Below are 15,962 nucleotides of genomic sequence, written 5' to 3'. Positions count from 1 at the left end.
TCCTCTTCCCCGGGTGGCCCTCCCCGGGCGCCCTGATGTTCCTGACGCTGCTCTGCGTCGCCTTGCTGGGTGAGCCGGGGGTGGTGGGGCTGGGGGGCCGCACCCCACATCTGCTCCCCATTCCCCCGTGCCCCCCCCTTCGCCGTGCCACCGCTGTCCTTCATTTCCTTCCCGTGCTTGCCTCTTTCCTCCAGAGCAGCTGGTTATTTACCAGGTCGGTGTCATCCCCAGCCAGTATTATGAGGTCCTAGGGAACAAGGACTTCTCCGGGTTCAAAACACTGACTGCCATTGCCCTGACTCTGATCGTAGTGAACTCCACGGTAAGACAGGCCAGAGTCTCCTGCCTCTTGGGAGGGGAGGGGAAGGCTGCCCATGGCTCCTGGCGTGATCCTGCTAACAGAGGATCTGGGTCTGCCCTTGCCCCGTTAGGTAGCTACGTGTGGGACAGATCACTGGTATGAACTGTTAGTTTTTATTTCATTTTGGGAAATGCTTGTTCTTCTCACTCATCTCTTCCTGTCTGCCTCCTCGCCCTCATTCCAGCTAAAAAGCTTCGACCAGTTTATCTGCAACATGATGTACGTGAGCTGGAGGAAATCCCTCACCGAATACCTCCACAGCTGCTACTTCCAGGGCCAGGTCTACTACAGCCTGCACGTGCTGCGCAAGGACATCGATAACCCGTAGGCTGCCTGCGGCTTCTCTCAGCCTCTTGCTTGGCTTCTTGTGGGCTGCTCCGTGCCTTTTCCTGACTTCTCTCTGTCTCTGGGTAGGGGCTTGAGCCCTAGAAGCTTTTGCCATCTAGGCACAAATACCCTCATCAGCCCTGGGTGGGAGGTGGTACCTGTTGCTGGGATCTCCCGTGCCTGCTGGTCATGATGGTTTTAGGGATAGGATGTTTCTGTTGTGAGGAAAATGGAGGCTCGGCAGAACAGGGATCTAGTGCTGCTATAAAACATGCTGTCTGCAAACTCAACCCTTGACACTCAGTGTGACGTTGCAAAGGGCCTGGCTGGAGTCGGAGAGCACTGCCTCTCCTTGCCTTCACGCAGCCAGCACATTATGACGGTCCCTGTTGTTCTGTTTGAACTTCAGCCACCAGAGTCTCCAGCTGAACACAGTTTTGTTTAGGTTTTTAGTGGTTTTGGTAACCCATGGGAGCCACGTCCAGGAAGGGCTTTGTTTTGCGCTGTATGAGGGCTGCATTTCCCCTTTCCTGTTCTTAGGAAGGAAATGTCAGGGGTGACTTGAAATATGAGAGAAGGAGGAGCATTCAGTCCCTCCTTGCTTATCCCAGCCCACCCCGAGATCCCCTTCCAGTTTGCTTCAGGCACTATCCTGCTTACTGCAGAGTTGCTGATCTACCTGGGCTGTGCAGCGAAGGTCGAACATCTCCTTTCCTTACAACTGCCTGCTGACCCTGGCCTTCCAGCCTGTCCTTGTGCACAGGACACTGCTGCCATAGTTACGCACTTCGAAGAGTTAAAGATCCTGCATTAGATACCATGTGAGAGGTAGAGGCTTTTTTTTCCCTCCAGAGTTTAAAGAAGTTATTATTAAATACTTGCTGATAAACTAGAAACCAGGGGATAAGTTTTTCCAAATTGTGTGGCTTTATACAGTTGTTTTGAGATGTCAAGCTCTCCTCCCCTGGAGGGTGCACCCCTGGTCTAGTCACTGCACTGGTGCCATCTCCCATGTTGATGGCACCAGAGGGGACCAAGCCTGGGGTCCCTGTGAGAAATGGCTGTGTTGCAGGGACTCCTAACTGTTGCTAAGTGGTGACCTCAAGGAACTGAAGCAGCCTCTGTGCTTCTGCTACCCAGTGCTCCTGGCTGCCTGTTCTTGCCCCTTCGTTGCACAGCATGGTGGTCTGTGTAGCTGCACAGTGAAATCGTGCTGGGTGTCTTGGATGGTTTTTTTGTCTATCGTTTCTCAGCCAGACCTGTTCCCTGGCTGCTTCTGCTGGCCCGGTGCTAGGAGACAGCCCGAGTAAGAGCAACCAGCTGTGCACAGGGGGAGCAGCAAGCAAGGAGAGGGCTTAACTTGGGTCAAACAGCCCTACTGCCAAACATGAAATCACAGCTTCATGATGCTGATGCACTTTCCAGCTGCTGTCGGGGTTACTCCCACCCTTACTAAATGTTCATTTCTGATAGTGTTTTGCAGTGGTATGGAGTCGCAAGGAGAGGTTAAAAAGGCATGCCTGTCACCAAGGCATGCAGCGCTTCCCAGGTGGTGTAGCACATTGGCCATAGCCAGAAGCTCCTGCACGCCTGTCTTTTCCTTTGGCGGGGGGTGGGGGGCCGTGGAAGGGGAGGACAGAGGCCCCTCACCACATGACTGTCCTGCTCAGGTTTATTTTTAACCAGGGAATGTGTTCACATTGTGCAGTGAAATGCATGAGATAACTGGGTCAGTCTGCTCCGCAGCAATAGAGCCGGTTCTCCTGACCTTAGCAGACCAAATGCGTGGGATTGCTGCAGAGTATTTTTCATTACCACCTTGCTTCTGCTCAAACATCCAATCTTATTGTTTAGTGTCTTTTTTGGTGCCACTACAAAAATTCTCTTTATCTTGCAATTCCTCGATGAGGATTTTTTCCCTGCACCGGGTACTTAGAGAATGAACTAGAGCGACAAAGTGACCTCCCATTAGGCAGTGCAAACCAAACTGAGTGTTAGATGCACAGTGTCATCCATCTAGAAAGAATGAAGAGTGGGTTCTGAGTGGCATACAAACACTTGTGGCTCCTAGCAGGGCATTTGAGTTGATGTTTATGTGTTATCATTACATGTTGCTTAGTAGCTCGTAAAAAGCAATATCCTGCCATGAGTCTATAGCACAACTTAAATTATAACTTTATGGGAACAATTACAGTCTGAGGAAAAGGAAAAATGATGACTGTAAGGTCAGTCAGGGTGAGAGCTGCCCCAAAATTAAATCTATTGCTGTTCCAGGACTGCAAAAGACTTGAGAGATGAATGTTGTCGTTGTTGTATCTGCACTGATGGCTAAGCAGCAGTCCAGCCTTGCTCTTCATTCTGGACTCCAGCATTCGCAGTCACAGCCTTTCCACCTGTGCTTAGCGCATCAGACTGAAGCCCTCATCCATGTGCTCTGGGTGAGGTGCCAAGGGAGCAAATATGCTGAGATCCTTTCTAGTTACCCCAAGTGCAACTCCTGTTCAGCACTGGGATGGATGGGACCTGAGGGTCTGTCACCCGTGTGCCTGCTGCTGATGGGGCGAGGAGGCTTGGTGCGCTGCTGCCTGCTCTTGTGGTATGGGTGCAGCAAAGGGACTGGACGGCACTCCATGCAGAGCGAAGGGACCAGCTACTGTGGAAGGGTGGCTTTGATGGAAGCGTTTGCAAATATTTGACAGCTGGCAAAGGCCTGGCCTGTGCCCTAGCCAGTCCTGGTAGCTCTGGTGCCTGAGATGCAGCACCAGTACTGAAGGTTTGGGGGAGAGTCAGTAGTTTCTGGTAGTACAGGGGTGGGTCCAGGAGAGGAGTAAAGGACAAGGATGCAGAGACCTTTAGCACAGAGTTGGACAATGTTGTGGAAAGTGGAACAAGGGGTTAATACAAGGAACAGGGTGAAAGTAACAGCAGGAGCTGTTCTTCCTGGGTGCCAGGAAAGCCCTTGGGTGGGTCCTGCTGGGCCATGGAAATTGTCTCCTGTGGGGGAATGGGAGTCACAGCTGCAGGTCCCTCCCAGGTAGGGTTGTTCACCTGCACCCATCCTAAGTTCAGGCAATGAAACAGCCTGGCTTGTGCCCTGTTAGGGAGTTAGTACTTGCTCCTGGGCTTTAACAGTGTCAATGGCTCTTTGTGTTGAGCAGGGACCAGCGCATCAGCCAGGATGTGGAGAGATTCTGCAGGCAGCTCAGCTCCATGGCCAGCAAGCTCATCATCTCACCCTTCACGCTGGCCTACTACACGTACCAGTGCTTCCACAGGTAAACACCCATCCTGGCCCTGCTCTCACGCCTCTTTCCTATGCTGTTTTTTTGGAGCCTGGCGCCCACGTTACAACTCCCCAGATGGACACTTGTACATGTGGGTTAGTGGTCTTTGCACTCCAAAGGGAATTCTGCCTTGGGGATGCTGGGGTGTACAGTGCTGGCCCCCAAACCTCTGTGAAAGCCAAGGGAAGTGACAGTTGAGGGCTCTGACTGCTTGAGCCCGAGGGTACTGGGGTGTCCCTTTGCTTGGATTATTGGCTGACCTCTCTTTCTCCTCCTCTGTAGCACAGGCTGGCTAGGCCCGGTGAGCATCTTTGGGTATTTCATCATTGGGACGATGGTCAACAAGGTATTGATGAGCCCAATTGTGTCTAAACTCGTGCAGCAGGAAAAACTGGAGGGGGATTTCAGGTGAGTCCCAGCAGAGCAGCATTTTCACTGCCTCTTGGCAGCTCCTGTGAAAGCTGCATTTTTGTCCCCATTCAGTGCTATGTGCACAGCTACTTCTCTTGTCTGTGACCTTCTCCACACAGAGAAACCCACCTGCACAATGCTGCCCCAAAGTCTGTGTACTGAGCCCCTGCCACCCTTTTCACTGCCCCTGGTTCAGTCTCCTGGTTCAGTCTCCAGGCTGCTTGCCTGGTCATTGCTGTTGCTGGTGCCTCTGCTAGGGCATTGGATGTGTTGAAGAAAACTGCACAAGGAATTGGGTGCAGATGCAAGTTCAGTGAACTGCATCTACTGACCGAAATCAAGTTTCTGCTTCACCACCACCTTTGTGAAGTGCCCAAACCAGCACACTCTTTCCATATGCTCTGTAACTCATCTCCTCCCCTTTCCCTGCAGGATTGGCTGGGTGTGTGGCAGGGGCTTTGCAGTTTTTCCTGGTGCTCAGGGCATCCAGGGACAGCAGCAGAAGCTGGTGTGGCACAGGGAGCTCAGACCAGGGTAGTTGGTTGTGGTGATTCTGTATGGTGGAGATGCTGGGCTAGCAAACGGGAGGCCCAAGGGCTGAGAAGATGTGCACAGAAAGCGGGATACCAAACAAATGCGCCACTGAGCTGGCCCAGAATGATGTCACCTTGTGCTAAGCCTTGGTCTCCAGTGCCTTTTTGAGTCTGTTGAGTATTTCTGTCAAGAGATGCCTCGGATCAGTGCTCTGACAGATGCAAGATGAGTTTCCTCTAGCAAGGATGTTGGCTACATAATTCAGTGGGCATTTATGCACAATTCTGGTCATATATTTTTTGGGTTGTCCAGGTTCAAGCACATGCAGATTCGTGTCAATGCGGAACCAGCTGCTTTCTACAGGTTAGTAGCATTCATTTCTTTATGTCCTCATAAGGATCCTCCCAGCTTGGGCCATCCTTGATGTATTCATGTATCCCAGAGGAGTTCAAGTCCTGTTGCTGCAGCCGGAGCTTTCTGTCCCCTCCATCCCGCTGCAGCGTCATACAGCCCAGACACTGTTCTCCTTTGCATTCTGCACATCATCTGCAGAAATATTCCGCAGCAGCTGGAGACAACTATTTTTTCTCTGCCTCCCTTCTATCATTCTCAGAGGCCTGATACAGATTCGGTGCCGGCTTAGAGACCATTGCTGATGTTTTGCCAGGTTCTTACCTGGAAGATTGCTTGAGGTCTCATTGCATCTTGTCAGGATGTTCCCTTGGGGACTTGTTGCAGGTTGCTTCTGGCCCCATCCTGCTGCTGCTAACCTGCGTGTCTTCTGTGGGTATGCTAGCTGTTGCCTGGCCTCCTTATCTCTGCTTGCTCCTCTAGATCAAGTGACCTGACCCTCCCAACACTGTACTGCTACTCTCTGAATTTGTTCAGTGCCGTTTAACCCAGAGCTGAGCACACAGTTGGGAGCCCGGCAGCACCTCCCCGCTTAGTGATGCCCTGAAGTCTGTTGAGCTGCTGCTTGGAGCTTTTAAGGTGTTTCACAGAAATGGCTAGAACCCAGGAAAAGGGCCACAATTTTACTGTAGCTTGTGTTGGGGTGCCTGGTCGGTGGCAGGAGGTCGTTGCTCCTCTCTTGTCATGTGTCTGCCTTTGCCCTGCGTGTTGTGAAATTGCGCTTCTTCCAGGAATTTAAGCAAGCAGCAGCTGTCCTGTCTCTGGTCTTCCCTGCCTGTGATCTGTATTTGGCTCACTTGTAATGACTGAGCATTTCAAGTGTGCTGTCCCCAAAGTGGTTTGATTCAAAATCACCAATTTCATAAAGATTTATATTGACAGGCATGAAACTCTGATTTAAATAACTGAAATCAATCTTGATTTGCATTGGCAAGTTTGAGTTATTTCTTTGTGGACTGGTTGATTCTTACTGGTTGATGATAATTTTTCTTAATGGAGAGGATACTCTAATTACGTGCCCTTATTTAAACTGCAGTACTTCTCCTCACAATTTTGAAGTTTTTTATTCTATTACTAAGTAGAAAATGGAAGGTGAATTATTATACCAGCAAACGGAGTGTCTTACTTCAGTACAATTCATTAGTAGAAAAGCTTCACTTGGTGGGAAACTAGAATTTAATTGAATTGCACAAGCCCAGGCATTTTCATGGTATGAATCTTAACTCAAAATAAAGGAATTTTTTAAAAGGTTGCATTCCTAGAATCTTGCAAGAGGAGGAGCACATGGCGAGTGGTTGGTTTTGATTGAGGACTTCTCTAGCTTGTAGAAGCTGTTAGGTCTTGGCCTCTTGCACCTGCCTAACCATTGTTTTGGTAAAGGAAGAAACAAAACCTGAGCACTGTCACCTTTTTACTTCTTTGGTTTCTAAGCCTTTGGCAAACTTGCTTTAAAAGTGAACTGAATGGGAGGAAAAGCTGAAACCAATACAGCAATCTCTCCTCATCTGCAAAAGAAATAATAGCTCTGGTCCCCGGTGCCTTTCTCGCCTTTAGCTCCTTGTGTCCAAGCCTTTGCCCTTTCCGAATACTCAGCAGCAAAGACTGCAGCTCAGTAGTTACCTGAGATGGGTTGTAGGGCAGTAATGCCAAATTGAATTCTAACTGGATGAATTTTGAGAAAGAAAATGTATTTTTCTAAGAACCGAGAATCTTTAGAAGTGAGACTCTTCAAAAATCTTAATTTGTATTTTTTTGTGCAGCTCCTGGCCCTATCTGTTCGGGCCCTAGTGATTCCCCCGTTGCATGGACCGTGGTGGGAGCATGGGTGTGTGCTGGGCACAAGCCTGTGTTGGGTGGCAGGAGCAATAGCTGTGGCGGCACGTGGGAGTCTGGAGAGAGACGTGGAGCTTTCTCTGCATTTTGCCACCTGAGGGCAGCCCAGCCCTTGTGAAGGAGCAGAAGGAGCTGCCACGCTTGCTGAAGGTGGTGGTTTAGAGCTGAGATGTGCCTCCTTGCTACTGGCTCAGCCTGGCCATGGGAGCATCACCACTAGCTCAGGTGGTGGGCAACCCCCTGATGCCTGCGGAGATACCCCTGGGAAGCGGGGGGCTGTGGGGCTGGTGTCACCCACACTGGGGGCTGCACTGCTCGGGACTTGTCCATGTCCCACTCCTCTGGGGTGGGGAATGGGAAGAGGCAGACTGGGGCTGCCGGCTGTGCAGGCTGTGTTGGCTTGCTGTCACCTCCTGGACTCGCCTCTGCCCTCTCCTTTCTGGCTCCAGCTGTGTAGCAGTGTCGTCCCTCTCTTCCAACCAGGCTCTGCTTGGAAAGTGTATGTGACCCTGGGTGTGCATTGCTCCAGGCTGGGGCCTCGCTGATGGTGTCTGGCCTTGCCTCACCTCCTCCTGTACGCAACAGCAGCATCCACAGGCTCTGGGAGAGATTTGCAGGGCTGCTTGTTTCAGCCAGAGTTTCTTGGTGAAGTTCTTCAGGAAGGTGCTCTTGTCTGTTCAGTTTCTGTTCAACAAAGAGCTTGTTGCTTGGAGGCTAAGGTGCCAGACCCTTTCCAAGCCTCAGTCCTAAAAACCTGTGCTTTGACCTCATTGCAGTGCTCCCAGGATGTCTGTGGCATGTTGCAATCTTGTTTTACAGGGCCGGGCGAGTGGAGCACATGCGCACGGACCGGAGGCTGCAGAGCCTGCTGCAGACCCAGAGGGAGCTGATAGGCAAGGAGCTGTGGCTATACAGTGAGTGGGGAGTTTCAGGGGTGAAGTGGGGCGTGTGGTAGCTCCATTGCGGTAGTCCACAGGCTTGGGAATCCCTACTGCTAGAGCAGCAGTGCTGGGTTTTCCTCTCCCACCTCTTGCTGGTGCATGAAAGCCCTGAGGGTGAACAGGGGGTGCCTCCTGCAGTCCTAAATGGGAATCCTGCTGTGAAAAAGCCTCGTAGAGAGCAAAGTTGTGGAGGACCCAGCTAAGTCAGAGAATGCAAGCCCCAAAAGGGGAATCTGCAGAAATCTGTGCTTTTTGTGGGGCATGTGTTCAATGGCCAGGAAGAGAGGGAAGGGCTTGAGCTTTGGGGAAGGAGAAGACTCTGTATAAGTGGTTGGGAGCTGTGGAAACTTCTTTCCTATAGAGCCTGTCCCTTGAGTATAGTTGTCCCCTGAAAATCTCCCTTCTCCCATTGTCACTGGGTCCAGGTTTGGGCGTTAAATGACCACTATCAAGACAGCTCTTCCTCATCTCACCAGCATAGCAAGCTTCTGAGCAACATAAGGGAGGGAGAGCCCTGAACACAGGTGTCTCTGTGGGAGTTTGGGGTCTTAAGTCTTTCTGCCTGTCCTGTGCTCCAAGACAGATTTCACAGCCAACCCTCTCACCCCAGAGCTTCTTTTTTGTCTTCCTTCCTGTTTCTTGTGAGTCAGCCAGGCCTCTGAAGAGTAGAAACAAGCAGGCAAAGTGGCTTTTGCCCCATGGTGGTTCCTGAGCTGTGTGTCTGGATGATGTTTCTCTGCTCAGGGGCCTACCCCAAAGTGCTCTTTGATTGGCAAATGGATTTTCACCCTGGTGCTTGTGCTGTCCTGCGAAATTGGTTCTTCTGCTCTGGTGCATTGTGAAGGGCTGAGGCAAGACCATGGGTCTTCCTCTGACTGGGCTCATGGGCTGCGCTTGAGCCTGGCTGGGACAGAGATTCCCACCCTAACTCACTGTCTTCTCTCAATATGCTTCTGCCCAGTTGGGATCAACACCTTTGACTACCTGGGCAGCATCCTGAGCTATGTGGTCATTGCCATTCCCATCTTTTCTGGGGTCTACGGTGACCTGAGTCCAACAGAGCTCAGCGCCCTTGTCAGCAAGGTGAGCTAAGGGTGATCTCTCAGGCCCCGTTGTGGAGGGTGAGCAGACACTGAGGATGGAGGTTTCATGTGGGGCTGGTGGCATTGGGGCGGGATAACCTGCAGCAATTGACCTTCAGGTTAGACTGTCCCTGCCCATGGTGGTATGGAAACGGGAGCTTGGAGCCAGATGGTGTATGATTAACCTGGGGGTGAGAGCTGTCAAGGACACATCTACGTAAGTGTTTCCTAGCTCAGACCTCTGTGTCTTAAAAAAAAAAAAAGGGAGGTCAGAAGGCCTCTGGCTTTCAGTGGTGTGGGTGGGGATTGGGTCTGCGCAGTGCTGCGAGTCCGGGTTATGCTCTGGGCTGCTGCTCACAGTGAGCCTGGCCACCTGTGGGGCTGAGCTGGCTTGCATTCACCTTCTTGACCTGACTCGTTCCCAGATACTCAAAACTGACTTGTGATAGAGAATGCAGAGCTAAAAATAGCTAAGTTGGCACTGCATGCTGAGACACCCTGCTCTGAGCCATGTATGGTGCTGGGGCAGGGCTGGTGGCATGGTTCTGTGTGACTTAGATGGGACGAGCATGCTGGGCCCTGGGCTGCCCAGCAAGCACTCTGCAAACACCATCACTGGGTGGCAGGAGATGTGTTCACCTGGCAAAAACTGCTGTACTGAGCAGGGAAGCCCTGCTCCATCCAAATATGGTCATCATCTCCTTCGCTCACACTGCCCTGGGTGACTTCTCCACCCCTCCTTCATCTTGCTGGGACTGCTGATGTGGCCAAATGTCTGGACTCCTTGGCTGCCTCCTTGCAGACATGGAGGAAAGGGCAGTGCCCCAGCTCAGTGCTGACCCTTGCTCTGGCATGTGATTTCTCCCCAGAATGCCTTTGTTTCCATCTACCTCATCGGCTGCTTCAGCCAGCTCATAGATCTCTTCAGCACCGTGACTGATGTAGCTGGCTACACGCACAGGTGAGCTTCTCTGCGGGCAGGTCTCTGCAGGAAAGGGAAGTGCAGGACAAGACTCTGCCCAGATCTGTGCTAAATAAATAAGAAACAGTGGCTTGTGGCAAGCATGGACAAGTTTGGATATTGTGAGGAGGCTGCTGGAGTTGTCCCTGGCATTCATGCAACTTCTTGTTTGTTTAGGATTGGTGAATTGCAGGAGACTTTGCTGAGCCTTGGCAGAAAAAAAAATGATAACTACTCAGAAGCCAAAGCCAGCTGGGATTTGGATGGGTGAGTCTACTCTCAGCAACTGGCTGGCTTGCAGCTTACGTGCCAGAGTGTGGGGCTGTCATGGGATGGAGGTGGCCCTTGGTGTCGCAGCCTGTTGCATGCAGTTGGTTGGAGTAGGCAGTGCTCACTGTGAGTTGTCATTCCCGGGGCGCATGGGGCAGGGCTGCTGTCACAGAGGCACAGGAGGTCTAAGGTGCCTGATCTTTGCCGGTCTCAGCGTGATCGCTTACCCCCAGATCTCTCCTCCTTTGTCTTGGTGGTGGCCCAGCAGCCATTCTGGGGAGGACCCAGTGCCAAGGGACACAGCTTTCCTTCTGGAGCGAGTGACACTCTCGGTGCCATCCTCTGGCAAGCTGCTCATCAAGGACTTGAGCCTCAGGATCTCACAAGGAAACAGTGTGATGATTGTGGGGAACACTGGCACAGGGAAGACATCTCTCCTGAGGGTCCTTGGAGGACTCTGGGAAAGCACGCGGGGTAAGGACTGCTGCTCACCACAGCCTTCTCTTTCTCAACCAGGGCTGCCCTGAGTTTGGAAGGTGGCAGTGTGGGGTTGTGAGGCCAGTGCCACCTTGTGATGGTGAATGTGTCATTGATGCATTGGAGCCACCCATCTCTATCGCATACTCTGCTCTGGCTCTCATTGCTTTGCCCTGTGTTGCAAATACATCTTTTCGGGGATTTGTTGGCTACTTCATGGGGCAGGACTGCACAGGGGGCGGTGGGGAGTTGCTGGCTGGCACTGCAGGCTTGGCATGAGTGTGTCTCTGTGCAGGGAGCATCAAGATGCTGACCTGCTTTGGCCCCCGGGGAGTGGTGTTCCTGCCACAGCGTCCCTTCTTCACCGACGGAAGCCTGCGCGAGCAGGTGAGCCCAGGGGCTGCCTCTACTCTGGCCCCAGCTCTGCTCCCAGCTGTGGTTGTGCCCTGCAAACCTGTGTGCTGCAGAAAGGTCTGCAAGAGGGAGGATGTCTGTGGCTGCTCCTTCCCTCGTGCCTGAGTTCATGCCACTGGCATTGCATCTCTGATGGACTGTGTGCAGCTCGCTCTGACATGGCTTCTTTTGCTCTGTTAAACAGGTGATCTATCCCCTGAAGGAGATCTATCCAGTTTCAGGTATGTGGAAATTCATTAGAGCAATTAGACAACCCTGTGGTGTCAGCTCCCTGTCCTGTATCCAGTGCAGCTTCTCCCCTACCATGCCCCATCAGGAGCGCTCATCCATTTTGCTTTTGTTGCTCTCTACTTTTCCCTAGATGGTTTACTTTAGTGTAGGTTAAGGTCAGTTCTGTGTTCCCTCCCTTTTGGGAGGGAACACATTCTCTTGATAGGAACATACTCTCTTGATGCAATGTGGACAAGCTGGCCATGCTCTGCATGTTGCGCTAGACATCTGATATATGTTGAGGCACCTTGCTCTTGGGATACATCTGATCTGTCTGGTACACCCTGCCTTTGGGCAAGCCATGTTTGCCTTCATCTCATTTTCCATCCACCTCCATCTTTCACTGTTCCTGTTTTTCAAATGATGTCCCAGGGCCTTGCATGCTGTCAAGGTCAGACTACATGGATCCTTTCTCTCCCCTGCCCTCTTCCCCAGCCAGACCACACGTGGTCTGCTGCAGCTTGCACATGTCCAGGTTTAAGTTTCTGTCTGAGTGAAGCAGTGTTATGTGCTGCTTTCAAACACTTGCGAGTCACAGTCTTGCAGAGAGTAACTGCAGCCATCAGCTACTATTGTGGCTCTTCAGCAGCTTCAGAGGTGTCCATGGCAGATGCACAGCCCTTCTGCTCAGCTTCCATAGCTGCTGACTGTACCAGCTCAAGTGTATGTTCTGCTCCACAGCTGGTTCACCCTGAGGTTTTTCCCGTCCTACATAGGATCCTTTTGCTGGCTGTTAATGGAGCCCTGCTCCCGTGACTCCACCACCTGCAGCGTACAGGGGGCAGTCAGCCATAAGAGAGCAGCTGGTGGGCAGGGCCTTGGCAATTGAAGCCTGGATCCTTGTGTTCTGGCTGTGCCCATCTGTGACCATGGACTGAGCCAAGTCTCAGGTGTACCTGTGGGGCCCAGCTACCTCCTGGCATGCTGCTCACAGGCATGGTTAACATTTTTAAGGAAGGTCAGTCTTTGGGAGCTCTCTGTGCCAAAGCTCAGGACCTGATATAGTTAAAGTGGTCAAGTTGGCTACACTGGACCTCAGGAGATCCTCCAATCCTTCCCTCCTGCCCCACCGACTCCTTGCAGCTGTGGCCTCAGCACACATTGCCTCTGCTTATGCTTTACTGCTTTCTCTCCTAGGGTCTGCAGATGATGAGAGAATTGTGCGATTCCTGGAGCTGGCTGGGCTGGTGAGTCCCCGGTAGTGCTGCTGCCTTCCTTCCTGGTGCTGCCAGCAAGAGAAGAAGGGATGAGGTTTTGTAGCAGCACAGTGTGACCGTGTGCTGGACACGTCCGGGGACATTGTCTGCAGCTGGGACAGGACTGTCCATGGGACAGGCAGAGGAGGAGGGATATGGAGCAACTTCAGCTCAAGGAGGAAAAGAGAGAGTAGCAGGAAGAGGGTGGTTATGCTCAGGGCCGTGGGCTGACAGGGTTGGGGGCTGTGTTCACAAGTCTGCTGTGCTCTCTGCAGACTGATTTGCTGGTGAGGGCTGGAGGACTGGACAAGCGGGTAGACTGGAACTGGTAAGGGAGCTCGCTGTCTGCATGAATTTGGGCGATCCCTCTGGGTGGGGAACACTTCTAAGCCGATGCGCATTGCTGCTGGAGTTATGAACATCTGTGTCCTGTGGGAGGTGGGCAGTATACAGCGGCAAAGCCTTTCTGCCCCAAGCATCAATGCCAACAATCACCAGCCTTGCTGCTCTGCAGGCAGCTGACTGTGCACAGGAGTGCAGAGCCCATCCCAGCATGGAGGGGGGCGCGGGGGACACACAGGAACAGTTGCTTGCTGGGGTCTCCGATATCAGCAACCATAAGCTCTTCAGCAAATGAGCTCTTCTTGTTGAGGGAGATTTTGAATCTCAACCCTGCTGCAGGTATGACATCCTGTCCCCAGGGGAGATGCAGAGGCTCTCGTTTGCACGGCTCTTCTACCTCCAGCCAAAATATGCAGGTGAGTGAGTGACTGCAGAAGAAAAGAGGGGGGAAAAAAAGGCAGGGCCTTTGGTGTAAAGAGAAGCTGGTGTAAAGAGATAGCTCATGAAATCCTTTCTTTGCTAGGAACGTGCTTCGTCTTGGCCGTTATTTTAGCAGTGTAGCACACAGAGGATTCAGGGGTGAAAACATTTCATTATCTGTGTGGAGGGTGCTAAATCAAGAGGCTGTATATAAGACATTCTCTTCTTAGGAAACTAGTGATTAATGTTCTTGGTCCAGGTCCAATGGCACCTGAAGAAGCTCCCTCTCAGCATGCTCACCAGTTGTACGTAAAGAAGCATGCATGCTAGGGAGCGTGGCGTCAGCTGCCATATCTGAAGCTCATGAACCTCTGTAGGGTTGTGGAAGCAATGTGGGAAATTTAGCTGTAACGCAGCAAAAGAAGACAAGGAGCAGTGGGAGAAATGGTCCTGAGAGATCACAGAAGCAGCTCCCATTAGCAGATGGGGCTAATTTCTTTGCACACCTAGATTGCTAGCGACTGCTGGGGGCTGAGGGATGCTGTTGGAGGACTTGTCACAAGGACCAGGGTGGGTGTGGGTGAACAGAGCCGGTGTCAGTAGCAAGTAGCCACATGTAAGTACCTCTCTTCCCCTGAAGCCTGTGGCACGGCTCGGTGCTGTCTGGGCAGAAGGAACCTGAGGATGGCAAACTAAAAGCTGTGGAGATGGTGTAAAACAAATTTAATCTGTCTGCTTCAGATCTGTAGTATTTACCCTTAACTGACGGGATCCAGCCATCCTGGATGCTCCAGGTGGGGTCTGGGCCGGAGGGGTGCACAGGCTGCTGCTCAGCCTGGTGCTCTGGCACATGGCCTGCCTTCAGAAGGTCGCGTCTTGGCTTTCACAACGGTGGGGACAAGGCAGTGGCTGGCAGCTGTTGAGGGAGAGGAATGAGGTGAACGGCACTGTTTGGGTGGATTTGAGGGCTTGTGGGGAAGGGCAGCTTTCCCAGTTGACTGACACCAGCTGTGCCAGAGGAAAATCAGAGTCCTTAGGCTTCTCCTCACTTGCCTTCTGCAGATGCTCTTGGTGAACTCTCATTAATATGTGAAATGTTCTTGGCAGTTGCTGCTCTTTTGCCTAGGGGGACATGACTGGTCGGGAGAGGATTTGGCTTACACTTTTCTCTCAGTGCTAGATGAAGCCACCAGTGCCCTGACAGAAGAGGTGGAGCATGAACTGTACCGTGTGTGCCTTCAGCTGGGCATGACACTGATCAGCGTGGGACACAGGGCCAGCCTGGAAAAGGTGAGATGGGGAGACAGCACTCCACGCCTCCCTGGTGGTGGCAAGACAGGGGAGGTAGAGAGGGTCCCTGGTGAGCAGAAGGGAGTGACTGAGGCTGGAGAGCCTCACTGTGGGAGGACATGCCCTCGTAGAGACATCCTTCAGTCATGTTATTGAATTGCAGTTCCACAGCTGGATTTTGAAACTTCATGGGGAGGGAAGATGGGAGCTCACTCGATGCGAGAAGATGAAGCGGCTCCCAGCTGGGGAAGGATGCTGAAAAACATGCCCTTGTCTGGCCAGCTGCAGAACCTGCACATGCATGGGAGAGCTCTGAACAGCAGCCATGGAGCTGCCAAGCCAGCAGCTGTCAACAAGGGATTCATCTGGTGCAAGACCAGTTCTGGATTTTGCTGATGGACACAGAGCCAAGTCTGAACTCATGATGTGGGGTTCTGCCAGGAGCAGACACATCTATGCCATTCTTCTCCCAGCCCCCTTCTCCTGCCTCCCTGCCTCTCATGGGGGAAAGGGCTGAGCTGCTAGGCTGCCAAAAGAGAAGATGCTGCCTCATGGGCTTGTAGAAGCAATGGCCAGAGGAACCTTCACTTGTCCAGGATGCAGTGGTGCAAGGCTAGGATGCAGCCTCCTGTTCTGCCCTCTGTGCCTCGCTGGGACCTCTGTCTTTTTTATACACAGCTCTGCAGAACAGAATTCTGTACCTGTGGCTCTGTTGAGGGTTGTGCTCCCCAGCAGGAGCCAAGGGATGCACTGTAAGGGGAGGGGAATGCTGGCAGAGAGAAGGGGCGTGTCTCTGCTCTCCTTATGACACAGGGTTACAGGTCAAAGGAGCATTTTTGTATTAAAATCTGGGGCCTGTTTTCCGATGATGCTTATGGAGAAGAGTCAGTATTTGTTAACCAGACTGCTGCACCTTTTCCTTCTGGGTTTTGCTTTGGAGGAGATGCTTGTATATTGGCAATGGTCCTGGACTAGACTATTGCTGAAGAGCAGAGCAGGGGTAGGAGTAATATACCTATCCAGGGCTGGGCATCCTGCTCTGCTGCTACCTCCACAGCTACTGCAAGGCACAAGGAACCCCAAGGAGGGCTTTTGGCCCTCTGCTTTTAGGGGAGGAACCAGCTTGCCTCCCCTTGCT

General features: G+C 52.2%; 1 protein-coding gene across 5 annotated transcripts; it reads left to right on the top strand.

The window, feature by feature from the left end:
• On the top strand, nucleotides 1–15,693 carry ABCD4 (ATP binding cassette subfamily D member 4). 5 transcript variants are annotated; one of them, XM_009280703.1, is made up of 18 exons: nucleotides 1–69; nucleotides 200–322; nucleotides 546–685; nucleotides 3,847–3,963; nucleotides 4,255–4,380; nucleotides 5,230–5,280; nucleotides 7,981–8,075; nucleotides 9,064–9,185; nucleotides 10,054–10,145; nucleotides 10,323–10,412; nucleotides 10,681–10,889; nucleotides 11,188–11,279; nucleotides 11,491–11,527; nucleotides 12,714–12,763; nucleotides 13,048–13,100; nucleotides 13,454–13,530; nucleotides 14,709–14,824; nucleotides 14,988–15,693. In XM_009280703.1, exons 3-18 carry the CDS (start codon nucleotides 576–578, stop codon nucleotides 15,081–15,083), a joined length of 1,533 nt encoding a protein of 510 aa, XP_009278978.1. In that variant the 5' UTR covers nucleotides 1–69; nucleotides 200–322; nucleotides 546–575; the 3' UTR covers nucleotides 15,084–15,693. The 5 variants fall into 5 exon arrangements, with proteins under 5 accessions (XP_009278978.1, XP_009278977.1, XP_009278976.1 ...); XM_009280702.1 differs by having other exon boundaries at nucleotides 7–69; nucleotides 195–322; nucleotides 10,684–10,889; XM_009280701.1 differs by having other exon boundaries at nucleotides 7–69; nucleotides 195–322.
• Nucleotides 15,694–15,962: the final 269 nt, after the last annotated feature.

The sequence above is a fragment of the Aptenodytes forsteri genome, unplaced genomic scaffold (genome assembly GCF_000699145.1).
Source record: "Aptenodytes forsteri isolate BGI_AS27 unplaced genomic scaffold, ASM69914v1 Scaffold193, whole genome shotgun sequence".
NCBI lineage: Eukaryota > Metazoa > Chordata > Aves > Sphenisciformes > Spheniscidae > Aptenodytes > Aptenodytes forsteri.
Note: the sequence above shows the minus strand (reverse complement) of the source record. Positions and strands in the feature narration are given on the sequence as shown.

Excerpts from the sequence above, each read along its gene's own strand:
- ABCD4 (XM_019472471.1), top strand. The coding sequence starts at position 36 with ATGTTCCTGACGCTGCTCTGCGTCGCCTTGCTGG. Across the intron at positions 323-545 it reads TGATCGTAGTGAACTCCACG|CTAAAAAGCTTCGACCAGTT; the intron begins GTAAGACAGGCC and ends CCCTCATTCCAG. Across the intron at positions 10,146-10,322 it reads GTAGCTGGCTACACGCACAG|GATTGGTGAATTGCAGGAGA; the intron begins GTGAGCTTCTCT and ends TTGTTTGTTTAG.